The sequence below is a fragment of the Micropterus dolomieu genome, linkage group LG04, assembly GCF_021292245.1.
Source record: "Micropterus dolomieu isolate WLL.071019.BEF.003 ecotype Adirondacks linkage group LG04, ASM2129224v1, whole genome shotgun sequence".
Taxonomy (NCBI): Eukaryota; Metazoa; Chordata; class Actinopteri; order Centrarchiformes; family Centrarchidae; genus Micropterus; species Micropterus dolomieu.
This window is the reverse complement of record NC_060153.1, coordinates 10,463,534-10,490,509: the sequence shown is the minus strand read 5'-3', so window position 1 is coordinate 10,490,509 and position 26,976 is coordinate 10,463,534. Positions and strand designations below refer to the sequence as shown.

The following is a 26,976-nucleotide window of genomic DNA, read 5'->3' as shown; positions in this document are numbered from 1 at the left end:
TCCCAACTATTTGTCTTGCCTTTTCCAATTAAAGCGGCTATATGTAGTTTTTCAATAAAATCGCTTATTAATAAATCACTTTTTTACTGCCTTTTTGTCAATTGGCTGGTACCTCACTTAGAACTGAACATTGTGCCTGTTTGGAACCGCCACTATTCTGCTTCTTATGTAAAGGTATCAGGTCAGGTTGTAGCAACATGAATGCTCCTGAGCCTCTCTTCGATTACAGCAACAACACCGCAGCTAACGAGTCCACTAACACCACAAAACAAACAACTCCCAACACAACACAGATTTCAACACAAACTCCACATGAGGACAACAGCAAAGTTTTATGTGCTGAAGCCTATTAAGCCAAACCATAATCAGATGATGTCCGATGAAAACACAGTCAACATCAGAAAGGCTGGAGCCACTGAGAGACATCCGTTTTGTTTTGAAACTGACAAAACCGACTCAGTGTTGGCTCATCCTATTGGACAGGTAAACTAATTACTGCAAAGCATGTGAAATTTATTGCAACTTTTTGCTTTACTTGGGTGAAGTTACATCACGGCTAACGCAGACTAGTTGCTAACATTATCCGGGCAAAATACTATAACTTAGTTGTATGGCTTCCCACATTACTCCACCAGCTAGCCTAACGCAATCCATATTATCAAAGAGCCTGCAAGAACTTAACGTAATGGTACAAAGCAAGTATGCTATGTATTTGGTAAGTATTTGTTTTTACTAGCTCACAGTGATGCAAGGCAGGGACAGCCATCTATCAATGTGGGGAGGTGATGGAGGAGTTGATAAGACACATGCCTTTGGTATGAGAGACTCGGGTTCAATCCCCCACTGTGACACATCCACCAATGTGCCCCTGAGCAAGACTTAACCCTTAGTTGCTCCAGGGTGTGCAACCTCTAACACACACACACATATATATATATCAATTATAAGTCGCTTTGGATAAAAGCTTCAGTGAAATTAATTAATGCAATTGTTAGCACAGATCTACTGCTGTTTGCTTTCTAAAGTTCAATTTAGATTTATTGTCATTTTACCCATACTCAGGAACATAGCTTCTCCACCGTCTCAGTCGCAGTAACTTACATGATAGACATAATATAAAACAACACATTCACTACAGTAACCTACAGAAAATGTCTGTGTGAAAAGCCACAGCCAGCACGCCCATTTTTTCCACATTTATTGCAAGATCTCTGTCTGAAAGCCATTGTTTTTTGGATTCTGCTCGCTCATGAGTTCAAACACATTTACGAGCACACACCTGGTTGCAATCTTAAAACCGCACCGCTAGTGGCAGCTGCAAACTACATATTGCCCCTTTAAGTCAATGTATGCCTGTATGTCACTAAAAATAATAATATTTAAGCAAGGTTCTTTCAAAAAATGCTTGATGGTTTACAGAAAATACCTATTGTATGCATCATCACTTGTTTTCTCAGCTTGCCTCTAGATGATATATAGGTAATGTCACTATCAATGTAACATGGTCAGTGTATTCAATGAATTGACAGACCCCAGAGGTACATGGAAAGATTTGGAATGAATACAATTTAATTTCCTGAACAATCTATATTGGGTAGTTATCAACACCTGGATTATTATCTGGATAAACCGAATCAATGGGAAAAGGTAGCTCTTGGATATAGATTGTTCTTTTTTCACATTGTACCTGTGCAAAACCCTAGAGAAGCTAACGACGAATGAAACGAAACGATGAATATCTGTTTAAAATACTCCTGAAATAAACCTATCAAACAGATATGGCTACAGCCAAACCCTCCAACAAAGGATGACTGGAATGAGCACTTTAAGACTGCAATATGATTAATATGTAAAATAGCAGGAAAATGGACTACATACACTAGAGCCTATAATATGTAATCCAGTACATCTGAATTTGAATGACCCCTTTCCTGTAAGCATAATGTCGCCCATGTCATCCCTGTTACACAAATGCACTGCACTGTTCTGCCTTTTTAATACGGCTGTGTTTATGCACTCATCGCTGCTGATTGGATAGCAGCTCTGACACACCCACCTAACATAGAAAACATAGCTCAAAGCCCGTTTCACACAATTTCAAGGCAATATGTCATTAATTCATTTTCAGATTTAACGTACCACATGTTTGTAGTTGGGTGTGCCAGTCAGATGATGTGGACAGGAGGGAAAGACTGACGGCACCTGGTGGATTATTGGAGAATTACAATGAATGTGTTTGAGGAAGTGGGAATGCGACTGGGGGAGGAAGGGACAGAGAGGCAAACAACGACAAATGTTTTTTCAGAAGCAGCAGTTTTCAACACTACACAACCTCTAAAAATCTAACATTTGTAGACAATCTATGATCCCACTACGTAGAACCTTTGTTTATCTGAGCAAGAGGCAACAGTTAGCAAGTGGTTATTAAAAGGTTTTTAACAGCATGTGTTGCTGTCTCAAGTGATGGTACTGCAAAATCAGGTCAACTATAAGTATTATGCTTAGATGGACACAAAAATTGAAGAAACTAGAAAGTGTTGCAGCTTTTGTCACTGCTGTCACTGAGCTGTGACAGTGCTGTCATTGATAACTAGTTTCAGCATTTGAAAGGATTCTTCAAACACCTAGCAGTGCTGTTTAAAATTGGATAGCTCCTTACAATGATGGTGTTAATTCCAAAACAATCTAATAGTGTCTAATAGTGTTTCATCAGCAACTGTAAACTCATCATGTATCGATATGCTGACATGAACATTTTGGTCCCAGACAGCTGGGACTACTATACAATATTTCTATTAATGGTGTGAAATGTGATGAAACCATATAAGTGGTGGCTCATTCTGACCACAGTCCTCACAAGAGTCAGACAGACACAGGCTCAAAGGTCTTGGGAAACAGTGAAGGATGATGAAACTGATAACTTCTCTTCATGTTTCATACATAGGGTTTTAAGAAAAACAAACATTTGGTCCACATATTCCATTTATGAAGTTTATTTAGAAGATAGTACAGAGAATACAGTGACTTTCATCCACGTTTAATTGAACTACAATGATGACTGTGACAACACTATGGTTAAGACAACATCATTTCAATTTGAAAAGAGAAATAGGCAAACTGCCACAAAACAAAGCTGATCATTCAGTACTGATTTTTATTTTGTAGTGGCAACTGTGGTAGTAGTTGTAGCTGTAGTTGTTGTTGTAGCCGGAGGTGCAGTAGCAGGTTGTTGTGCCTGGATGATGTTATAAAAGAGCTGAAGCCACTGTTGCGAAGTCATCCTAGGAAAGGTGGGGAAACGCTTCAAGAAAATCAGAAACATTTGTTGTCAAATATACAGCAGTGCAGCAGAGTTTGACATTCAGATGTGTTCAATATTTGATTGCAGTGGATAGAGAAAGTGCTCACCTCATTTGAATTAGAGTCAGAGCCAGACCTTGACCGAGCAAGTCGTTTGTGCTCCGTGTCCATCTGTAGAAAAATCCACAAGTTGTAAGTTTGATGGCATTTGCATTATACTATTACAATAATAGTAATGGTATCAACATATAAGAATGCTGGTATTGATATTTAGTATGAAAATGTTACACTTACGGGAAGAGCCAGAGCGAGGCTCAGGAGGCATCCAAGCACAACTACTACCTTCAGCATGGTTACAGTGATCAAACCTGTTAAAAAGAAAATGATAAAGACTTTCTCAGATGAACGGCTTTTCCAAAACATCAGCAAAATCTCCATCCCACCGACCTCACATGGGAAATACAGAAACGAAAGATAAAGATAAGTACCTTCAAGTCTTCACAACTTTGCAGATGGTCACAGAGGTTGTTGTATGGTTGCTATGAATGTTGAGCCTTCCTTATATATAGTTACAGGGCATATGTCATCTCCTTAGGACACAGCATTGTTGGGAAATAGCAAATTATTAGGAAACTTTTCACGTCCACATTTCAAGGTGTGGCTAATTATCAGAGTCAGAAACCACAGGGCCTCATTACAGACAAATGTCCTAACTGCTCGTCCTATCTTAAGTTTCACAGAAGCAATTCCTAAACTCATGGCTGTTTCCTATTCTATCTCAGACCTCTGATCTTATCTTAACTTGGACGGTGGAGGAGAGTAAATCCCCCGTTTTGGTGATTTTTCTTCCAAATTATCGGCCAAGGATAAAAATTTGAACAGATGCAGCACATTGATCAAATTTAATTTAATTAGTTAATACATACACATTAATACATGGTCTAGGAAGTGTAAAGCGCCATCATACTATATGAGTAGGCTTACAATCTTTATATTTTGGTGTTCATGTTGTACCCAGTCTTCATTGTAAATGCCATACAGACCAACAACAACTGTGATGCTGTGATTTTTGGCCGGTATTTTGAATGTAGGACAGGGTCTATGCCATCCTAACTTAGGTTTACTTACTTAGGAAATTCTTCACGTAGGATGGTTCAGTAATAGCTAAATTCCTAACATAAGATAGGATTTTTTCCTAAATGCAGTTAGGAAATATGATTCTGTATTACCAAAATCCTATCCTAATGTCACCCTAAATTAAGATAAGATAGGATATCAGTTTGTGTAACGAGGCCCCTGGATATGATATGTAGCATTCATTTAATAACTTTGTCTAAAATCCAAATTTAAAATTTAGATTTAGTACAGTCAGAAAACATTTTATATTAAAACTGTGTAGTTTTTATGTTGAAGTAATGTAGATTCTTGCTCTTTTCTTTCTCCACCCTAGTGTTGGTAAATCAGAAAACCAGATGCCACACATGAAAATAGATGGTCTTATGATTACAAATCAAGTGACTTAGTGGCTTTGCCAAGTAATAGGCAACACCCAATGAAGCATGTATTTCTTTCTGCCTCATCATGTATGGAGAAATTACTTGCGACTACCCAATACCTCTACTACCCAATAAATATGTACAGTACACTCATTAAAAATTATCTAAAGAGATTTTTTTATTTACAATTATATAATTTAATCATTATTAAACATTGCTTCCAGTCATCATTGTTGTTTCCATGTACTGCTAATAACAGGGATCAAAGTCAGTTAAGAAGACAGCAAATAATGTGTGAGGTAATATTTTGTTTTGCGCGTAATTAAGTGTGATTAAGATGTGTTGTTTTGAGAAATGTGTGGTGTGTCGCAATGTCTGATGTCTGATATAAGTATCAATGAACGATGGGCCACTCACATACATCGCACATCACGTACATCTCAGGTGTTACAGTTAGTGACTTGTTGTTCTTCAGAACGTTCATCAGAAGCAATGCAGCTCTTGTGTATTGCAGCTTTACTTTTATCAGCAGTGGCTGCTCATGTGAGTATTACTTTTGATGATAAAAATATGTTCATTCTTTGTGATGACCTTTAAAGTGCACAGTAAAAGATCGGCTTGATGTTTAAACTGGTCATTTATAATTTTGTCATTGAAGCCACGGCAGGATGAAAAGCTTCGGCCTACAGGTGGACCTAAGCTGGATGCACACTCTAAGGTAACAGTGAACAGGGAATAGACATGAATAGACACAGGTCCAGGGCTGCTTCTACCCTCTGCGTGTTAAGTATTTCTAATTGAGTTACCTGTTTCTTTAGGGTGGTGACAATGACACGTCGGTGATGCATGGCCCAGGACGGGACTCTGGCCACCCAGTATCGGTATGTGGTGTTTCAAGTCATATAGTGAATTATGATGACATGGTTGTTGGAGATAATAAGTGATTCCAGAGTCTTTTCTTGCTTGGGGGGGGGGGCTACATAAGATGCCCGCATGGCTCCCAAACAGGCCTTCTAGGAAACCAGGACATGGAAACACAAGCGGGCCCATGAAAGGGAGTGATGGGAAAGACCGCCAACCAGGGACACTTACTCAAGCTTCTACTCGGGGCAAAAGACAGGTATTTACAAAAAGTTCTTATTTGTTGTTCAGTCTGAAAGTCTCATTAAAGGAATAACAAAGGAATCTTTTGGGAAATGCTCTTATTAACTTTCTTTCAAAAACAAAATATTTTTTATTGGTTTTATGAACCTGCTCATCAATTGATGAATGTGTTACTCTATTCAACTCCCTTTAAACCGACAAATTGTTTTGACAATTCTGTTTGTGAAGGCATTGTGTGTTAAGCAGTGAACTTTAGAGGTGTTGGGAGACAGAGTATATTTATACTTTGGTATAGACGAACTGTTTTCCCCTTCCATTCTTAGTTTCTGTTTAGAAAAGTGTTCATAGATAAATAAAATTTTCTTTCATGCTTGTTTGCTTACTTATAGTTATGTAACTAGTGGCTTCTGCGTTGTGTTGGATAATCATGAAGATGCTGTTATACCAGGATCTCTTTAGAGATGATCTTCATTTATCAGACAAAGAGAGAGATGATAAAGCAGAACCTCAATGTAAATAAAACTGCCCGCTTCAAAGGTAAACCACGATTTGCTTATCTTATCTAAACAAATCTGTGCCAGTAAGCTGAAATCTAAATCTAAACGTGAAGACAGATTATTGAGGGAACCAAAATACAGGCAATAAACTGTGAAAAGAAACAGAATGGATAGTGATAAAGAATGGGGAACAAGGGGTTGGGGGTTGTAATAAAATATATGTATGACAGAATATAAAATTATACATAACAAAACTTACCAGACAGAGACTGGTAATAAAGCAGAACCTCTATGCACACTCCAGATCCTACACAAATGAAATGAAAAAAAACAAAACAGGAACGTTAGCTTAATTTACCATAACTTTAAGCTAGCAGTTAGCAGTGTTTAATGCTACCTGTAAAAAGACAACCTTATGAGGTCCGGTAAGCTGAAGTTTATATAATTATCATTAATGTTGGGGTGCCCAGTGGATTACAATATTCAATGGAAAAAAACGAAATAACTGTGACACTCACCATTTCCACAGAAAAACAACAATGTTACAAAGAAGATTGTAATAAAATATTTGACACAGAATATAAAAGTCAAATGTGAGTGTTAGCTTAGTATGCCATACCTTTAAGCTAGTACTATCTATAGTGTCACACTATTAGTCAGTGAAAAAATAAAGGGGGTCATATTAATAAAAATAATGACACGGAATGTTACATACATACAAGTTACATACAACAAAACATACCTAGACATAGACAGGTAACACAACAGAACCTCCACGTATATAAATCTGCAGCAATGAAAGGCAAAACATGAGTGAAACATTACGCTTGCTGGATCTAGCTTAACAACTTTATAAGTGCCAGTATGCTGAAATCTAACTCTATCAGATATTGTGATAATGGGGAAACACAAATGTAGGCAATAAACTGTGATAAGGATATAGAATTGACAGAACCATACCATAAACTGAAAGTTTATTTGTCATTTACTGTACATAGCGATTGTTCTTTGCTTCAAACAGGTTCCTAGTTTGAAGCCTGATGTGCCTGGAATCCGTCATCCTGAGCCTGGCAAGCATTTTGAGAGACCTAAAGGACCTCAACAAGCCAGGCCCAATGGGAAGAACCCCGTAAGCTTGCAATGAAATGCAGTGACTCTATAGCTGTAATGAAATGAAAACCTTAAATAAATTGGGTCTCTGCCTTTTTAAACTCTTCATTCCTGTCCAGGCAGGTGGGGGTGCTGGAACTATGGAAAGTGTGAAAAACTCATGTTTTTGTATTTTTTCATTAGTCTGGATGCCTAGGATACTTTACATCAACTATTTATGATGTAAATCCTTTACATAGTGTTCTGTACAACAGTATAACAAAAGACCAAATTTAAACAAATATCACAAAGAAGCAGCCAAGTAATCACACAGCAAGAACGCTGGTAATTACAGAGCAGAAAGTCAGAAAGTCAGTCTTCCACAAACAAACAAAGGGTGCTGCTGCCCCCCATTTTCCACGTCCATGCTCCTGACCCCTTTAAATAAGGTAGAAAAGCTCTGTTTGGTGGCATCTCATTTGGAAGGGACCCAACTCTTTATTTTTGTTTATTTGAAATTTTACATTTGTATTGTGTGTTTTACTTTTATTGTGAAGCACTAGCCTATGTGATGTCAGCTTTCAAAAGGTGTTTTAATAACTTTACTTACTTAAACACCCCAGCTAAACTGGTATTGTTCTGCATTATGATAAAATATGATAAACAATTATTTCTTTCTTGTTTTAGGTGTATTCCCCTGTGTTCAAGGTAGGCCTACTGTCATCTCTGTGATGTGAAATTAACACACTTAAAATTAACCAGAACAGTTGGTTAAAACTCTTTGAACTTATAACTTATTTTCTTGTGTTTATTATTTGTCTTTTTCAGGTTGACAAAGTTACATTTCAGGTAAAATAAGTTTTTTAAAAAGTATGTTATATGCAATATACAGTTTACTGAGTATTAGTTTTCAACTAAACGCATGTCTTTCATCCCTAGAACACCACTGATGTAACCTTGAAGAAGGTGAACTATGATTTAGTTGCTTGATTTAACTTCTGTTGATGAACTAGTCACTTGTTGTAAAAATTACACCATCTTACGACATGACTCCACTGACTCTTTGTGTGAAAATCTTGCAGGGTGAGAACATATTTCTGATGCCGATGGTAGGTGACTGAAGAAAGTTGTTAAAGAATCAGTGAAAGAATTAGAAAAGAGACTTTATTTTCATTATCATTGAATACTAATTACTGAAAATCCATCCATAGCATGGTGAAAGAGGGCAGGAGGACAAAAGAGGACCTCAACAAAATAAGGTAAAAATGTAGTTCTGTAGTACTGTGTCAAAGCTCAGATACTCAGCTAGTTAAATTTTTACCATTAATTGGTTTTCAGGGAGGAAACCCGGCCCCACCGAAGAATTGGGTATACATACATTTTTTTAAACTTTATTTTCTACTCTGAATGGTTTGTTTGGGCTTCATTTATATGGTTTGCAGATAATTTTGCTTGGTTTGATCTTTGATTTTATTTTTAATTGACTGCATTGTAATTTTTGTTTCTGTTCATATCAATTTCAGCAATATGTGAAGCTCATCTATAACACCACAGAGCCGGTAATCTCCTTGAGCACTACAGAATGAAAATGATTTCTGTGTTCACTGTACATTATATGTTTTTTTAGATATATCTTCAATAATAATCTTAATTTCTCTTTTTCCATTTCCAAGAACAAAGTCTCCTTTGAGTATGGGTTCTTGAAACCTGTAAGTAGAGACAACCTGTAAGCACATGACACCATGCATATGTCTGAATCCATTTTCTATACAATATTTGTCAAAATCCCATACCCACTCTGATGTAGCCTTTTTCCAAGGCTTTTTATTGGTATGTGCAGCTACACCAGTAAATGAGCTAGTCATACACCTACAATTTCCTTTTACATTGAACTGGGATATTATACACAGTATTTGGAATCAGCCTATTAACAAAACATATAATTTTTTAATCACATTTATTGATATTTCTGTAAATCAAAACTGGACTTGTCTTTGAACAACTTTCTTAATTTCTAGATGAACCTCAGTGGGATTGCTGGAGAGTAAGAATTTCCAGAAGAAGATACTGACAATTATAAAGGGTGAGGGTGATAGTGATTTAGTTTGATTTCCTGTTTCATCAGTTTGCTGACTGCTGCTAACCCTATTTTATCTTACACTTTTCTCAGGAAGACACCCAACAGCTACAAGATGGATCAACAAACTTTAAAGAAGATTATGGTTTTCTTTCCTGTGGTATATACTGGGAAACCACTCCTGTTGGCATCATTTCTGTGTACCAAAATAAAAATCTTAAACCAATTACTTTGGCAAAGTTCTTTATTTGACATAATGTGAAAGCAGGGACAAGATTCCTGAAATGAGCAAGACAGTTTCAGTGTAACATAAAAATAACTGAATACAAATAAATTGCATTTGGAAGAATGGTACAGTCCAGTATGAATGAGTGAATCTTGTTTTTTGCCACATGACCTTGTTGTTATTTCCCTGGTGAAATCTATGGCTCAAACAGGAAAGGGAAGTTGGACTGACCCTGGAGAAACGTGAAAAACAGTTGTTGAAATATTCAAAATCAAATCCTGCACAATTAAAAGACATATAACAGAAACCACGGTTTTTTATGTGTGCATACACATGAATGCATAAAAACTTTAAAGGTCAGGCCTCATTGTATAAAATCCTACCTCATCAATTCCTGGGCCAGATGTGTCACCGCGAGGATCAGGAGGAATTGTCGTAGACTCTTTCTGTGTCCCCAGTGGCCATGTCTGATATAGATAGAAAGTTGCAAAAACACAGCAATTAGACTTAACTGGTGCATATATGTCGGTTTCCTTGGTTTATTGCTGGAATTCTAAAAAAAATTCAGAGGTTATGTAGTGCACTCACTTTCTCTGTTTGCACCTTAGGCTGGGAAGCCTGCTAAAAGGGAAAGATATGCAGGAAAACTGATTACAAAAAATACCTAGTGTTAAATATATACACATTTATTAAGTATTTACCTACATGTTTTATTTAAAATTTTAAGGATAAACCCTTTCAGATGCAGTCTTAAGACACAAAACATCGACATTAACAGACAAAAAACATTAGATAAGCAGAATAAACAACAACAAAACAATCAATCTAAAACAATAGCAAAACGCATTCACACATATGCAAATAAACCACACTTACTACATCTCTGCTACAAGTATTGTCTGCATGAAACTAACTAGAAATAAATTAGATAACAACAAATAATTTACAAATAAAAGCCTGCTGATCACTGAAATGTATAAACTGAAAAAGGTATCATGTAGTAGTGCAGATATTTTATAGTTGCTTAACACTTATTCAGCACTGAAATGGGACTGAGGTGATATGAATTCAGCAGTCCAGCGCTAATCCAGATAGACAGTGTGTGGTCAGTAGGCAGACAGTTGACATTGCATCACAGTCGCCGCATGTGACTCAAGATCTGCAGCTATGTTATTATCATTAACTTGAGTCTTTAGTCATCATAATCTGCTGCATCAGTTCTTAACCTTACTTCAAAGTGGCAAAGGGAAGTGGCTGCTTTTGTTACATTGTTTAGTAAATATGTAACTAATATCCACTGAACACTTGTTTATCTCTATAAGCAAATCTTCATTCAGCCACTGTTTTTTTTAAAGAATAAGAATAGAATAACATGCTACATTTGTTTTTGATCATTGACCACAGAGAAATCAAGAGCTTCGTGTCTTAACTTCATATCATCTTGCATGTCTCACCTGCAAAGGGAGCTGGGGTCTCTGGGTGGTTCTCTCCAGGGTTTGCTGACCGTTGTTGGGCTGCAGCACCACTGTGTTCCTCTGTTGGGGGTAGCCGTAAGGAGGCATATAGTAAGGGAAGCCCTGTGGATGATAGGGTCAGTTTCAATATGCAGTGAGCTTCTAAATAAAGTTATTGAGGTTCGCACACAGGTCATGATGTTTTACTTCATACCTGCTGTCTGGGAAACTGAGGAAATCCAAAAGACGGGTACTGGAAATGCGGAAACATCTAAAGGAAATTTAAAACAACCGTTTATTTCTCCATACGACAAAGTAATTAAGCAACACCATACTGTATGCTGCTTTGTTGTACCTGAACAGGGTTTTGGGCCTGCTGAGGGACATTAGGAGCGTTGGGGTCCTGTGGAGGCCCAAGCTGCTCTTGCTGGCCATTGGGGATGAGCATAGGGGTAAGCTGGTTGCCCTGGTTGGGGAGAAACAGCTGTGGTCCCTGGGGACTGAAAGGACCAGCCAATTGTGGGTTCAAGTTCACCACCTGTGGAGTGAGCAGCACCTCAGGCTGCTGCTGCTGCAGCACATACTGGGGTAATATTGAAGACCCCTAGATAAGAAGAGAATTAGTTCAGTTTACACAAACATGCTTTTGTAAAATGACAAAGATATGCACATAAACTTCCAGTACCTGTGCTTGTCCAAGAGTTGCGAGAGTCAGTCCATTCAGTCTTAGAATCTGAACACAAAACGGTTGTATTAAATTTGGTAATTTTACTCCTGAATGACTTAAGAGATTTTGACATTGCAACCAACAAACATAAAAGTTTTAACAGCTATATTTACCTCATTGCTGTTGCTTGCAAGAATTCCAATCTGCAACTGCAAAATAAACAAAATAAGACTTGCCTGCCATTTTAGAAGATGTGAAAAATATGTACTTTAGCAAGATATAAATTTTACTCACTGGAAGAGCAAAGCTTGTCCTGAACAGACAGATCAACAGAAGGGTAGTCTGGAGCTTCATGATGTCTACAGTCAAAAACAGTAGGCATGTTTAAAAAAATAAATAAAAAACTTCATAAAGTCCTACCATACATTTTACCACGCCAGAAATGAAACAATGAGCGTAACAGAATCATCTTACCGTTTCTATGGTTCTGCTTTCCCTTTTCTGTGAGCATGCCTTCTCGCCCTGTCCATATCCCTTTTAAGTTCTACCCATGTGAGCTGTTATAGTCCCGTGCCAACCCATCCAGACAATGTGTGGTCAGTGGGACAGACATTTCTCATGGCATCAGGCTCAGACACTTGCAACACAGGGCAAGTAAGCATGTTATTAGGTGTAAGTCATGTCTCTAAACACCATGACATGGTCTGCGTCAAGTTGTTAACAAATCTCTAAAGAACCTGAATTTGAAATTGAATGCGCTTCTAGCATAGATTACATACCAGATTTTCATTGACTGACGGAACTCAGTGACTTGCAGTTTGAAGGACTTTTGTACATACTGGTGTACAGTACATAATCACTTCTTATATGTGCTAAGTGTTCCAAGAAAGGTTTATGTGCCCATGTGTGGCACTTCAGGGTGTAATTACAGATAGACTGTAAGACTGACAGGATTTTTAGCCTGTCATGAAAAAAAAAAGAAAACAGGAGCTGGGAGGTTATAATCACACATTTGTCAGATGAAGTTGTTCATCATCCGCTGACTGGTGTTGGATTCTAATTGGCAAATCATGGGTATTAGCTGACTGAGTTGGGATTCATGTTGAGGATACACAGTAAATAAAAAAAGGAAAGTTGTGTGTTTTTGTGAGTCTGTCTGGAAGAAGATGAACAGCTTGTGAATTAGCTCAAATGTTTTTAGGTTTTATGTGTTTTAACTTCTTGAATAGGCTGAAATGGCAATTGAACTTAAGCTCATTCTTGCCCTTGCTTTTAAAGCAACATTATGTAGTATTTGTCTCTTTAAAACAAAGCTTCAAAAATAATTTTGATGGTATGCTGACTTGTAACAGGGAGAATGGCGTCTCTATCATTGCCAGTCCAGGCCCGCAGATCTATCACAAGAACGACGTAATGATTTACAGCACCACATCACACACTAATACGATATTCAGCAAGCAAGCTATAAGAAGAAGCAAAAAGTATAGAATGTAGTTCTTTGAAAGATGTTGTCGTTGTCAGAGGAAATGAGGAAAAGAAAAAGAGAGAGTGACCGAGCTAGAGTATATTTCGGACTGGCTTTTACTCTGGTGTGAGCTAAAAGAGCTGAAAGGATGCAAGACGGATGCCTAGTTGGCCTTCTTGTTGTTAGACTAAGTAATAATTTATTAGCTAGCTTACTATGTCTTGTGTTGTTGTGCTTGCTTGATGTTTGGCTGTGTTAGCCGAGTTGTTGCCTCAAGCAAAATCAGACGTTTAGCTGGTAGCTATAAATGTTTAGTTGATGTTAGCATATTACTAGATAGAACACTCATTTGCAGCAGTACAATTAACAAGGTTGCAGACATACATATAACATAGACATTAAACATATATCAATTTACAATAGGAATAAATAGTAAGTCACAAGGTCATAAAATATCAAAATTTCTTAAATATTCACTACAAGTAATCAACAAGAAGGATCATCCGAGTAATCAGTCTTACCATCTACAGACAGAATTGCCAGCCTATAAGTCATTAAAAAGTTCTTTAAAAGCAACCAGTGAAACCGAAGATTCAGGACATTATGCAGCTGATTCCAATCAAAGGGAGCCGCATACTTAATTTAGGCCCCTTTTCCCAATTGAGTCCAGCCTTGAGGGACAGGTAATAGTAATAAGTCCTAACAATGAAAACAGTATCTTCCCGTGCCTTTGTTTTGGATGTAGCTATGTAAGTAGAGAAAGAATAGCCTCATCAATAAAAATGTGCCAAAGATTAAGTCTACGGGTAGACAATGCAGACCAACCAACCTGAGCTTACAAGGAGCAATGATAAGTAAGGGCTCTAAAGTTTGTGATAAACCTCAGTGCTACATAGTAAACTTTAGAGCCCTCACTCATCATTGCACGTACATGCTCTTGCATGGGTTGGTGTCTAGCTTTGTTGGCTAGCTTGCCACCCAAGTTTCAAGCAACTTTTTGCTGCTGCTGGTGGAGAGCGGCACCGGTGTTGCTCAGCAGAGTCTATGGACATAACATTAGCTTGTGGCAGTGGCAAAGAGACCGAAGAGGACATTGATGGAGGAAGCTAAGAAGAGTAAAAAGGAGTGACCAAGCAATGGCGATGTTTAGCTGTGTTAGCAAAGTTGTCGACTTGCTAGTTTTTGATAATAGGTAATGTAAAGCTGTAGTAGTAGTAGTAGTAAAGCTGTCCTTATTTACCACAGCGGTGAATTACAGAAGGGGCGCCAAATCCCCCACAAAAAAAATCGTACATAATGTTGCTTTAAACCTAGAATGTGACCAATAGGCCTTTTTCACAGCAGATATGTTTGACTTGTTGTAGCAGGAATAGCACAGGTGTTACTAATAACATTATTTGTGGCTCTTTGTGTCCCACTAAGTCATAACAGTGTTATAGATTTTTACACGAAAAAAGGTCTATATCTGACAGATTTCATTTGTGGCACCAGTACAGCTCAGATGTGCATCAGCTATGTACTGTAAGTCCCCACCATGTCTCAAGAAACAGGATTACTGAATTAACTCACTGCAGTGAGTGAAACCCAGAAAAGCTCTTCTTACTTTGGGCCTTGTTCACAACTGGGTTTTTCAGTGTAATTATCCAGCTAACATCTCTTTTTCTGTTCTTCATGAGACATTGTGGTTTAATGTTGTGTGGGTTTTATACTCATTATCCTTTAGATGGCAGCAGAGTTCTACTATAAACTGCAATGATTACAGTTCAATAATGAAAACTGTCTCATTCAATAGAATGGTGTAGAAAATAGAGGTTTTAAATGAACAAACTTTAATTTAAAGTATCAGTTATTTTTATTGGACAGTCAACATGTTCAATACATCCATCAGATGTTTTCTTCTGAGATTCATTCTAAAGTTTAAAAATAAAACACGAAAAACTGATGATGATCACTGGTGATAGACAAAATCATGTAAGTCAAGTTTTATTATTACTTCAAATCTTGCATATTAGATTAAACGCTTTTGTTAACAGGGTCATCTTCATGATGACCTTCTTTGTCACAGGGAGTTGTTGTGGTTTCAGCAGGAGCTGGAATCTAAGGAAATGAAAAGGGAACCATGAGTGAACAAATGAGACCTTCACAAAGACAATTCACAGTGAGATGGAGAGAAAACACATGTCAGACAGTGTTAATGATGTTTGCAATCCTCTCTGCTTGTAAATCAGACTGTGTTACCTGAGTATCCACAGTGGTCTTCAAGGCGTTTTCCTGTTTCATAATCTGACGCTGGAGAGCCAAAGAACAACAATTAGCTTTCATCAGTATTCACATGCAGAAAGTTACAGTTTACAGTTTACTTGGTTCCTACCCTAAATCTTCTGAGTGGATCAGGCTGAACAGGAAGCTGCTGTTGCATGCCGCCGCCTGTGATCCCCTAAACAAAGACAGCAAGATGAGGTAACAAATGGTCATTCACTGGTAATAAAAGCATGTTTTGGAATGAAAATCAGTTATAGAGGTGAGTAATTACCGGCAGTGGCTGCTGAGGAGGATTCATTTGTGCCATTGGAGGGACTCCCATGAAAGGAAGCTGCCAGTGGAAAAGAAAGAGAGAAATATGTTATTTTTGTGTGGTACTCCAAACCCTGAAACAACAGAAAATTATATCAGACTTTTGACAGTATGTGCAACACTAACCGCATTGACTGCAGGGACAGTGTACACATTCGGAACAGGGGGTGGTACGGCAAAAGCAGGAACTCCAGGAACAAACTTTCGTAGGGAGAGAGAGAGGGTACAAATGTGATTGTTACTGTACAATAGTTTATATGAAAGATCAGATTAAATATTTTGCACATACCACCTTTTATTTTTGTTTACAGCATTGGTGTTACAACCAGTTTTAATCTTAGTCTTAACAACTATAATCTACAATTAAAGCAAAGAGACATTAAAAAGTTTGAATAAAATCTAATACTCCACCCTGACAGACTGACCTGAGCAAACTGCGGCTGCCCAAAGAAACCTGCCCCACCGGCAGCAACCATGGGTGGGTTCAGGCCTCCAGCCATCATTCCAGGGATTGCTCCATTTGCCAGTCCTCCGTTCATACCTCCCATCATTCCTCCGTTCAAACCTCCCATCATTCCTCCGTTCACACCTGGTATCATTCCTCCGTTCACACCTGGTATCATTCCTCCGTTCACACCTGGTATCATTCCTCCATTCAAAGCTGCAAGCAGCCTTTGTCTCTGTGTGAAAGGAGAAAAAGTGTGTTTTATTAACTACAACATAACTTGGATTGTTGATTAATTGCGCATAAATTATTAGTATGAAAATTTCTTACCTTGCCTGCATTGACCTGCAAAAAGTAAAGAAACCAGACGTTACATGCACTGCTTTGGATGCTAGATAGATAGATAGATAGACTGATAGATAGATAGATACTCACATAGCAGACTGTTGCTACAAATGTTGCGAGGAAAAAAAGCTTCATTTTGCTGCCAAAAACCTGTAAAAAAAACCCAGAATAGATACATTTAACTCATAAAATTTAAACATCTTTTGTTAATATTTGCATGACATTTGTTAGAATATGACTCTGGATCTTTAAACTGAATTGCACATTAATTATGATCACATTATTATAAAATCTCAATTGCACAATACATACCGTATATTTTTTGGTTCTTCTTTCAAATGTTATGTGCCAAGGAGGACTCTAGTTGCTCCCTGAATGTAGAGCACCTTTTATCAGTCCGAGAGATTATTATGGGCCAATTAGAGAGAAGAACACCGACTTATTCATGAACTATTTTCTGTCACCTGTGTGTCATGGGAACTCGTGATATGACATCTTCTTTTCTACTGTACAAGATTTCAAGAACTGTGACACAGTGAGTTGCCTGTTTTCAAAGACACCCGATTCAACCATCTAACATTGTTCCCAATACAGCTGAGAAACCACAAACAATAACAGAGTGATTCAGTGTCCTAAGAAGGGTTTGTGGAGGCTTCTGGAAGCCACTGATTAAAAACCAGCATGAACCATTTAAATGTTGAGGGTTGTGGCCTCAGGAGGCAAACATATGACATCATCATCAAGCGCTTTAATGGAGGAACCATGAAAACACGTGTGTATGCTCAAATTCGAAACATTTACATGGCAGGCACGAGAAGATGGCTTTGACTTTAGTAAAACAATTTCCAATTTTTTAAGCGCACATTTCATGTTTCTTTTCCTGCTGTATTATATTGCAAAGTTAAAATATGTGCCTCAGGCATGTCTGGAGGCCTAACTGTTATTTGTGATGAGTCTGTATTTGTCTCAAGCATATTCTTTTACTTACACCAGCCCTAAAATAACTCAAATTGCACTAATAGTTCAACGGTGATGACCACAAAATGTCAGCAATGTCAGACCTCTTCATTAATTTGTAAATACCTCTGATGTTACTAATAACGGGGAACAGATATGTGTCTGTCATGTTTCATCAGCACATTTTCTCAAGATGTTTAGAGCCATTACCTTCATTCCCAGTGTGGTTGGCTGGGTATGGTCACACATACTGAGGCTGTCTGGGAAAGAGGTTTTTTTTGCTGCTGCTGACTGGGCAACCCACAGGTAAACATGTTCTGTGGAAGTCTGGTCTGGAGCTCTATACTAATTACACACTGTCACGCAGTTCAAATTAAGCAACCTTGTCTTCGTGTTTGCAGTTTAATGCTGTGACCAATGGTATTTCCTAATGTAGTTATGTAAATATACGCATTTTCATATGTCTGGTTCATAATTTATAGATAGAGACACTTTGACTTTATGACAGGCTTTATGAACAAGAACCTGTTGCTCCAGGAATTCTGCCGTGATGCGTGTAATGTGTGTAGGAGGAGTCCCAAATCACCATGTTGCATGTAGTTGCAGGCAGTGTACTGTAAATAGAAATGTGTGCATATTTGTACCAGACTCTTACACAAAAATAAGTGCACTCACAGGAGCCACACCCATGACTTTGGTTGATGTTGTTTAGAGTTTTACTCAAGTACACTTATTTTGGGCTCCAGATGATGTGACATCAAACTTTTATTGCACTGATATATTGGAATAAAGACTCAACAAAGATTCAACAATTGACTTCAATCATTTATTCATTCATTCATTCATTAAGTATGATGACTTATTTAAAAACATGTCTAAAGGTAACATCTGAGCATGAACAGCTAGTAGTGAGACTGGATCAGGAAGTAGGAATTAATCATGAGATATCTTTGAAGTCTGAAAGCTGTGTGCTCTCATTTTTCTTGCTTCTCCTCCGTCTCCGTCCCAGAGCATTCTTCCTCCTCTTCCGTTGCCATCGCCTTCATCACCGGAGACTGTGTCCTCCTGAGCCGAGCTGCCACTGAACGCTGAAACCTGACTCTGCCAGCTGCTTGCCCACCAGCAGCCCCCGCCTGTTGCTGGTTGTTTAGTCCAGCCAACGAGATCAGCTGCACTTGGCTGGGAGTCAGCAGGGCACCCTGTAGGTCTCCTCCAGCGTTTCCCTGTGGCAGTACAGCAAAAAGTGTGACCGGTCCATTCCTGGCAGCCTGAGCCACCTGTCCTTGTGGATTCACACTGGTTCTGCCTGCCTGCCCCACAAGAAATGCCCCACCTTGCTGGAGAGCTCCAATGGGGATTAGCTGCTGCTTACCTACTTGGTTCCCGACTGGCTGGATAAAAATTGAGCCACCAAGTTGGACTAAGCGTGCCACAAAAGGTTCACCGTTTAGTGGGACCCCATTTTGAGCCCCAGGGTTGGCATTGTTGCCAGCTGCTGCTCCATTATTATTCACTGCCCCATTAGCAAGTGCCTCAGCACTCCCTGAAGACACACCACCCTCCACCACAACAGCCAAGGTCTGAAAGATAACCCACAGTATGCAGAACATGTTTTATCTCATTCACAGAACACAGTCGACTGATGAAGAGCTCCTTCTTCCTTTGCTTATAAAGAGAGAGTCAGATTCAGTGATCATCAACAGAGGTCCAATCAGAGTCTTGTGCTTTATCTCAAAACAACAAGTCACTGTAATCATCGTGACCATGATGCAGGCTATTTTTCGCTTTGTTACCTTATGTGGGGCCATTATTCAGGATTATGTGGCAAACCTAAACCAGGTATCAGTCACTTGCATTCTCAAAAGCACAGTTGCAGAGGTCATATTTTCATGTCACAGTGGCATCAGGAAGCTTGACCAACAAATAACACATGATATTAGAGCATGCGCCGATGTCTCCTAGGGCCTTTTGGGGTCAACTGGGATCCACCAATATGATGCAATAACTTTATTTCAGGGCTGTAGAGAAACAACAGGGTGCAGTGAAATATTCTGCTCATGATATTGTGAAGTCCATTGCTGTCAATAAAGCTTTAATGAGAGCTACAATGAAACATTGGATGTAAAGAGAAACATTTACAGCAATTGGTACAAAGACAAGAAACACAGTTATGGTTTTACATCACCACTGTAACTTAACCTTGATTTAGAGAGTAATTCTACACTAAATCACTCTAACATACAAACCACAGTTCTTTTGAATGCTGGAACTATATACAACACCTTTTCTACTAATGAGCCGATGTAAACTTTCCCCCAGTTTTGGAATGCATTAGAAAACAGTTTCTGGATAAAACCAGCTAAAAATAATTCTTTCTTATATTCTAATATCTAAGAACAAAGATCAGAATGTCCAAGCTTAGCGTGACACAAAATAACAGCAATGACCACCAACACTTGCCCTCTATAGCAGGAGGAGGAGTTTCTTTCATCTTTCATGTGTCAGAGTTCCTTCATATTACAGAGGTTCACAGAGGCTTCTGTCTCAAACTACACTGTTGGGGCAGCTTTAATGAGCTTGTGTAGTAGATAAGGAACAAAATGTTGCTCAGAATAACAGGTTGACATCCATGTCCTCTGTGGAGAAAACAGACAGTAGGCATTAACAGGATAAAAAATAAATGGCAACAGTATTTGCCACATGCTTTACCAAGGTATAGAAATGCATGAGAATTATAGACAAATATACACAAATCTATGGATAAATTGAGAGCATTATTTCTTTTGGTTAAAATAATGACACAATATGCACCTAAGTAGCTAAATAACTGCTTATATAGTATATACACTCTCACTAGCGTCACAGATTTGAAAGTTCTCCATTTTGCTGAACTTGTTTACCATAAGTGATTCACATGGGGATGGTCACAGAGTCAAAGCTTAAAAGTTTTTCTCAACATTGATAATGTCCTTCGGGTAGTTATGCCATAGCATGCTTTTGCTCTTACCATTCTTGATACCAAAACAGGAAGTCCATTCTTTAAAGGACACCTGCTTATCCTTGTCAGCGTCACACTCTTGGAAGAAGCGGGAGGTGCAGTGCTCCATCGGCACCAGAGGGACTCGAAGTGGGGCTAGCTCCGAGTGGGACAAGAATCTGCATAGGACAGATGAACATCACATTTTGATCACTGTGAGCATCTAAGTCATATACACTAAAGTATTGTTGCATTAGAATTGCACTCAATGAGTCTTATGATATGTCTTGAAAGTACTGTCTGGTGTTCTGTTAAATATTTGATATAAGCCAATCCTGTCGTCTACCACCAACATGATCATTCAAGATCATAGCTTCAGAAAAACAGCATGTAAATTCACTTTTTGTATACAGGTTAGGATCATATTTAAATGTTCATCGATGTTTTTGTATATACAATTCTTAGAAGTAATATAAACAAGTTGGTGTCCTCTCTGTTATCATCACTAATGACCACAAAAAGTCCATCATTATCTGCTTATGCAGGTTTGTAATATATAAAATAGTAAAAAATAAAACTACTGATTCAGCTAACATGCAAAAAAAATAATAAGAATGGGTGTTGTGTTGCTCTTCAATCTGAAAATGGTAATTAAATAAATAAAAGAACACCTTATTAAAAATGTTAGCTATCAGTGACAACCCCATACTAGAGCCCTCTGTGAAAATTTTTAAAGAGAATTCTAGAGGTTGAGGAAAATTGTACACAGAGGAATGAATTCTACCTGTCAGAGGGGTGTTGGTCCAGTTGAGCAAACTGCCAGTGCACTGGGTAGATGTACATGTTGTAGTTCTTCTCAAAGTCCTGTGCGAGCAGCTCAACAGAGTGATCACCAGCATGAAGACGCCTCTCGCTCTCAAAGATTTTCTTCACCTACAGAATACATGACCAGTTTGATTGACTTTGATTACCTAAGACACAGACTTTTAACAACAAACCATTCATATAAATGCTCCTTTTACCAAAAATGCCATGTGACTTTTTGACTCACTCGTTGGCTGTTTGATTGGATACAAATAACTTACTCTAAAACGCTGTTTAGGAGTGAGGAAGCCAGGAGAAACGGAGTCATGGTCATACAGCTGCAGCAGCACATTTTTCAGCCAATCCCTCATTCGTAGAGGGAACTGGATCAGCTCAGTGTCCAAACATGGAGCTATGACTGAGAGAGAAACCAAGAGAGAGAGAGAAATGTTTCATTCACCATACAAGAACAAAAATGTTGTTTAAACCATAAACTTTGTAGAGTGGTTATCTCTCACATTTGCATGGCCCTGTATAGTCCAGATGAAGTCTGTGCCCTCTCTTAGTGCCCTCCAGGTTGCATTTAGTAGCAAAGAGTTCACATGACGTATCATATGTTTTGTTGTCTGTTCCACAAACCTACAAAAATTTAACAACAACCAAAAATGCAACAGTCAAATGCAATACAGCAGCTGTTGTAAAACCATCCCAGTTTAGCTTTCAGCAGACCATCCATACTTACGTGATCAAACTCATTCACGCTGGGAGGACATTCTGACGGCTCTTGACACACACAGCCTGGTTTCTTGTCCACATCAAGTTTACACGTCTTTCCGCGTTTGCAGGGAAATTTGTCACATGGATCTAAATGAAAAGACAATCAATGCAATGACTTTTAATATACTTTACTTAAAACCAGCGGTATCTGTTCGGGTTTGGTTTTATTTTATAGTGTGATGACCAATGAGCTATAACCACTACACACCATACCCTACATTCCTCTACCATTTTAGTTTGTACAGGGATTACATTCAGCTTGATCTCTATTATTCACTCCTTAAGCCCGCAGAGGTGTGTTTTGGTAGTGACTGTGAAGCAGAGTGACGCTATTCATGCGGACGTTTTAGCAAAATTATCCAGTCAGCAGATTCCCCATGTGAGTCTGTTGGGATAGTGCATATGTCAGTATGGTAACCAACCAGCAGGGGCTTCGGGGTGGTGTACGCCTCCACTGAGAGAGGACCTGGAACTGGGGTAGAGATCCACCGTGGCTCTTATCTGCACTGGATTCATTCCTACTAAAGGACCCTGGAAAAGTACATGAAAAATGGAAACATGGAAATGCAATTTCTTGAGAATTTGGAAAAATTGTTTCAATTACTTTAGCTACATTCACACCACAGGCCTTCATGCTTAATTCCCTGATCTGATTTTTTTATTTTTTTTTAATTACTGTACACGTTATTTTTTTAAATGTGACCCATATCAGACTCATTGTGAACAGGCCACGGCCTGAAAGTGACCTGCATGCGTAAAATAACAATATGACGTCACACACAGCACACTGTCAAAAAATCCGACCTGTATCTGATTTGGACCAAATATGAAAGTGGCCCAGGTCCAAACAGGAAAAGATCAGATTCCATGTGACTTGGATTTGTTCATACTGTTATAAAAATAATCAGATCTCAGTCCCATATGAGCAAAGCAAATCATCTTTGGGTCACTTTGGTCTGCAGTCTGAGCTCCGCCTTATTGACCACATCAAACTGCAGCACTGCAACAAAAGCAAATCAAATTATCTTTATGAAAACCTACAATAATCAATGTTTTGGCCACTTGGGGGCAAAGGAACACACTGTAAACACAACACTCTGTACTCACTTTGTGAAAGCGGTGAGAGTTAACCAAAACAGTAAAGTTGTGGGCCGTAGAAAATCAAAAATATGAGCTGAAAGACTCTAAAACTCTCTGTAGAGGTGAGGGAAACTGCAGAGCAGAGAGGCAATTCTCTGTCGGTTTTTCACTTTGACCAACTCCTTTGAAATGCAAGTAGTCATGTGATCAATTGTTAATTTAAAAATACTAATTATAGCCCCTTTAAAGAAAGTAAATTTAGAGATTATGTATGCATTGACCTACCCATTTTCCGGCCCTTCTCCTCTTTGCCTTGTGGACTGTATTGTCAGTGCTGCTGCCCTCAGACTCCGAAGGATCCTGTTGGCTCTGTTCCTGTCTAGATGGTGTCTCTTCACTCTGTGGAGAGTGCTTCCTTGCCCTCTGGTTCTTCTTTTGCTTCCTTGCCTTTCCCTTGGTGTGAATTCCACTGTCATTCTTACTTTTCTCTTCCTCCTTTCCAGCCAGTCGGGACCCCAATTCAAACTCTCCACTGCTCTTCGGTTCTTGGGGTTCAACATTTGCTTCAGGTTCTTTTTCGTCAACACTGATTTCTGTAGATTTGGCCTGTGAATCTTTGTCCATGTCCTGATCAGACATTTCTTCGCTGTCCGCTGCCTCAGTGTTTTGCATGTCTTGTTTGTAGTCATCAGCAATGGTGGGCAGTGCTTTCTTGCTGGTTTCCTTGTCTTTAACATCTGTTTTCGACAGAGGCTGGTCAGCATCAGTGTGGGGTTTTATGTTAGCAGATACAATCTGTAGAGGTTGTAAGATGCCACTGTCAGCAGCGTAGTCAAGATCAACTGGGATCTCTGACTCTGTGCTACCATCTGTTTCCTCCAGCAATGCCTCTCGCTCCCCTCTGTCAGCTATTATTTCAACAGACTCCTTTTCCTCATGTGACATCTGTCCCACCACCACCTCTTCCTTCTCCAGCATTTCAGCATCTTCCACACTCTCTTCCTTGACGTCTTCTTCCTCATCTGCCACCTCTTTGGCATCTTCCTCCACTTCTAGTTTGTCCCCCAGCTTCTTCTCCTCCACTTCGGCTACCTCATCCTCACTGACATCAACAGACTCCCCCTTGCCTTTGTCCATCTCCACTGCTTCTGCTTCTTCCTCCAGCACTCTTTCTTCTGTTTCCTGCTCTTCTTCTGCTTCTTTCTTTAAGAGGTCTACCAATTCCTCCTCACTCAACAGGATTGCAGTGCTTTTGTCACTCATTTCAGTCACCTGAAACTCTCCCTCACCCTTGTTGGCGTTAGCATTGTCTTCAGAGCTCAATTCCTCATCTTCCTGCTCCTGGCTGCTGGCCGCAAACGTGACTAAAGTAGGTAAAACCTGTGGCTTGTTGGCCTCCTCTGCGATAATGTCCTTATTTGGGAGAAAAGAAAAATCTTCATTTTACAACATGAACTCATCTTACATTTCAAACACCTGTTTTAGAATCAATTTAGAGTCCTGCTGTACCTTTTCTTTGGCTGTATGTGGAATCTTATGCAATCCACGATGTTTTCCATGAGGTTTACTGTTTACCTGGATACAATGGGGATAATTAATAATGAACATCCATTCAGCTAATTCCAAAGATGCAATAAACACATATCACATCACATGTTTTGTTTTGGCAGAAAAATACTAATAACTACTCACAGACAGAGCAAATGTAGCTGCCAGTAAGCAAAGGAATGCTAAGCAGGCCCTCATACCTGAAACATGGAAATGAACAGTTTAAACAATGGACAAAAATCTACATAAGATTTTATTACATGTGCTAATTTTCATTATTATGAATCACTGCAGAGAATACAAACAAAGCCAAAATACAAATTAAAAGGCAACCAATGCATTAAAATCTGACACCTAAATGGTCATAACAAAGACATGAACTTAGATAGTGTTTCAAAGTTAAAACAAGTGAGTGCATCTGTATGCTGCCATGACCAGCAGAGCTGCAGGACCGGCCTCCACTGTTGTCAAGGTTGCAGGCCTCTGAGATGTGCCTCTCTCTCAAAAGTCACATTCAGAGCTAAAGTAAACATCAGAAGCTACCAGACTGGAAAAAGTTGACTAAGTCCACAAACTTTTTGTCTCTCTGGACGGAAACAAAACAGACTCTGCGGCCCTGTCCAGTGGAACAATGGCGCTCTGGTATGGCCCAGTAAACCCCATATAGTTGTAGACAGTGTGCATGCATGTGTGTGTGTGTGTGTGTGTGTGTCAAAATTCAGATCCAAATCCAGAAGCGATTAATCAAACAGATTTATTTGATCTTTACAATTTCGAGGCAATGTTACAAAGGATACGTATTGACTTTTCATCTTTAAAATTATACCCATATTACATGATAGTAGTAAATGGATCTTTCACACTATTTAATAAGGTTATTTGATCTCTTTGAGGATATTTCACATCTATAAAATAAGCAACATTTAAATGTATCTATTATGTTCAATGTATTAGTATAGACATTAGTATTGACAATCACTATCTCTTGATATGCCTGATAACTTAGGCATCAATGTCAACATAAGTAAAACAAAAGTAGAACACCCAAGTAAAGTTCTGGCTATCACAAAAGAAACTACAGTAACTATATCCAAGCCAGTAGTCGCTGCTTACACCATACAACAAGTTCAATTGCAAATTAGTTAGTCAACAAGATATCACACAGATATGATATTTGATCATTAACAAATTACCCTTCAAAATAATGGAAACATCTCAGCAATATAAATTTTACCTGAGGCTGGTAGTTGGAAGAGAAATGAGAATCCCGAACAAACACCAGTACTGTGTTGAACCTGTGAGGATGTCCTTTTGTATTCGAGACACCGCTCACATTGTCCACACAAACTGGCATGCTGCACACACACATACAGTTTTTTCTGGGTCCATAGTGCTAACACTTTTGCTAACTCTGGGAGGGTCTTTGGGATTCAGACGTACAGAGAGAGGGAGAGGACGAGACCCTGCATTGAACTTGTTGGCAGAAGTTGGGTGCTCTGCCTCAAAAAATCTGCAATGTTAATGTTTTCCAAAAAAACACAGTCAGAAAATAAGGTGACACACCAGAGGTTATAAACCAACCCATGTGTAACCTCTTATTTACACTTATTTTATTATTTTATTTCCTTACATAGTTTATGCACCAAGAGAAAGATAGTTGTTGTGTACCAACTCTAGTAGTATTAAATGTGTTTGTGTGTAGGTCGTTTTTTACAGAGTAAAACCTAGCCAATATGTGGAATAATGCATCATTTTGGCCACTAGATGTCACTCTGTCACAGGCCTGTGTTCCTAAGGCCACTAAAAAAAGAGTTGATTTTTGATCTGATCAAAGACAGGATGATTAATAACAGGACATTTTTTGTCAGCACCTGCCTTTGGACACTATTTTGCAAATCTTTCTTGTAACTTCTACTCATTTGACAAAGCAATTTCACGCCAAGGGCCATTCAGTAGCTGCTCTGGAGCTTTTGATCATATTGCATGATCAAAATCATCAGTAGATGGAGTTTTCCCAGTTGTAATGGATGTTCAAATTGACATGTTATTCTGTGACAATTGGGCAATCTCTATTTATTGACAAAGATGATCTGA

General features: G+C 38.7%; 3 protein-coding genes across 5 annotated transcripts in view; all 3 read right to left on the bottom strand.

The window, feature by feature from the left end:
• Positions 1 to 9,914: 9,914 nt before the first annotated feature.
• Positions 9,915 to 12,518, bottom strand: odam (odontogenic, ameloblast associated). Of its 2 annotated transcripts, none has more exons than XM_046048129.1 (10): positions 12,385 to 12,518; positions 12,205 to 12,269; positions 12,084 to 12,119; positions 11,929 to 11,976; positions 11,599 to 11,847; positions 11,458 to 11,514; positions 11,244 to 11,366; positions 10,378 to 10,410; positions 10,173 to 10,256; positions 9,915 to 10,021 (listed from the first exon to the last, which is right to left on the bottom strand). In XM_046048129.1, exons 1-10 carry the CDS (start codon positions 12,419 to 12,421, stop codon positions 9,986 to 9,988), a joined length of 768 nt encoding a protein of 255 aa, XP_045904085.1. In that variant the 5' UTR covers positions 12,422 to 12,518; the 3' UTR covers positions 9,915 to 9,985. The 2 variants fall into 2 exon arrangements, with proteins under 2 accessions (XP_045904085.1, XP_045904086.1); XM_046048130.1 differs by having other exon boundaries at positions 10,378 to 10,407.
• Positions 12,519 to 15,340: 2,822 nt separating this feature from the next.
• Positions 15,341 to 17,163, bottom strand: scpp9 (secretory calcium-binding phosphoprotein 9). Its single transcript, XM_046048368.1, has 9 exons — positions 17,052 to 17,163; positions 16,830 to 16,889; positions 16,725 to 16,739; positions 16,375 to 16,629; positions 16,076 to 16,150; positions 15,909 to 15,968; positions 15,747 to 15,812; positions 15,614 to 15,664; positions 15,341 to 15,472 (listed from the first exon to the last, which is right to left on the bottom strand). Exons 2-9 carry the CDS (start codon positions 16,872 to 16,874, stop codon positions 15,389 to 15,391), a joined length of 651 nt encoding a protein of 216 aa, XP_045904324.1. The 5' UTR covers positions 16,875 to 16,889; positions 17,052 to 17,163; the 3' UTR covers positions 15,341 to 15,388.
• A 2,525-nt stretch (positions 17,164 to 19,688) lies between these two features.
• Positions 19,689 to 26,976, bottom strand: part of sparcl1 (SPARC-like 1) — a 20,731-nt gene continuing 13,443 nt past the window's right edge. Inside the window, exons 2-11 of one of the 2 annotated variants that reach the window (XM_046046613.1) lie at positions 25,027 to 25,082; positions 24,844 to 24,909; positions 23,620 to 24,747; positions 22,677 to 22,785; positions 22,220 to 22,341; positions 21,996 to 22,116; positions 21,696 to 21,895; positions 21,458 to 21,606; positions 20,704 to 20,852; positions 19,689 to 20,332 (exon numbers count right to left, since the gene is read on the bottom strand). In XM_046046613.1, the coding sequence (XP_045902569.1) occupies positions 20,304 to 20,332; positions 20,704 to 20,852; positions 21,458 to 21,606; positions 21,696 to 21,895; positions 21,996 to 22,116; positions 22,220 to 22,341; positions 22,677 to 22,785; positions 23,620 to 24,747; positions 24,844 to 24,909; positions 25,027 to 25,080 (2,127 nt within the window). In that variant the 5' untranslated portion in view covers positions 25,081 to 25,082 and the 3' untranslated portion in view covers positions 19,689 to 20,303. The remainder of the gene's footprint in view (positions 20,333 to 20,703; positions 20,853 to 21,457; positions 21,607 to 21,695; positions 21,896 to 21,995; positions 22,117 to 22,219; positions 22,342 to 22,676; positions 22,786 to 23,619; positions 24,748 to 24,843; positions 24,910 to 25,026; positions 25,083 to 26,976) is intronic. The other variant, XM_046046614.1, reaches the window with a different exon arrangement.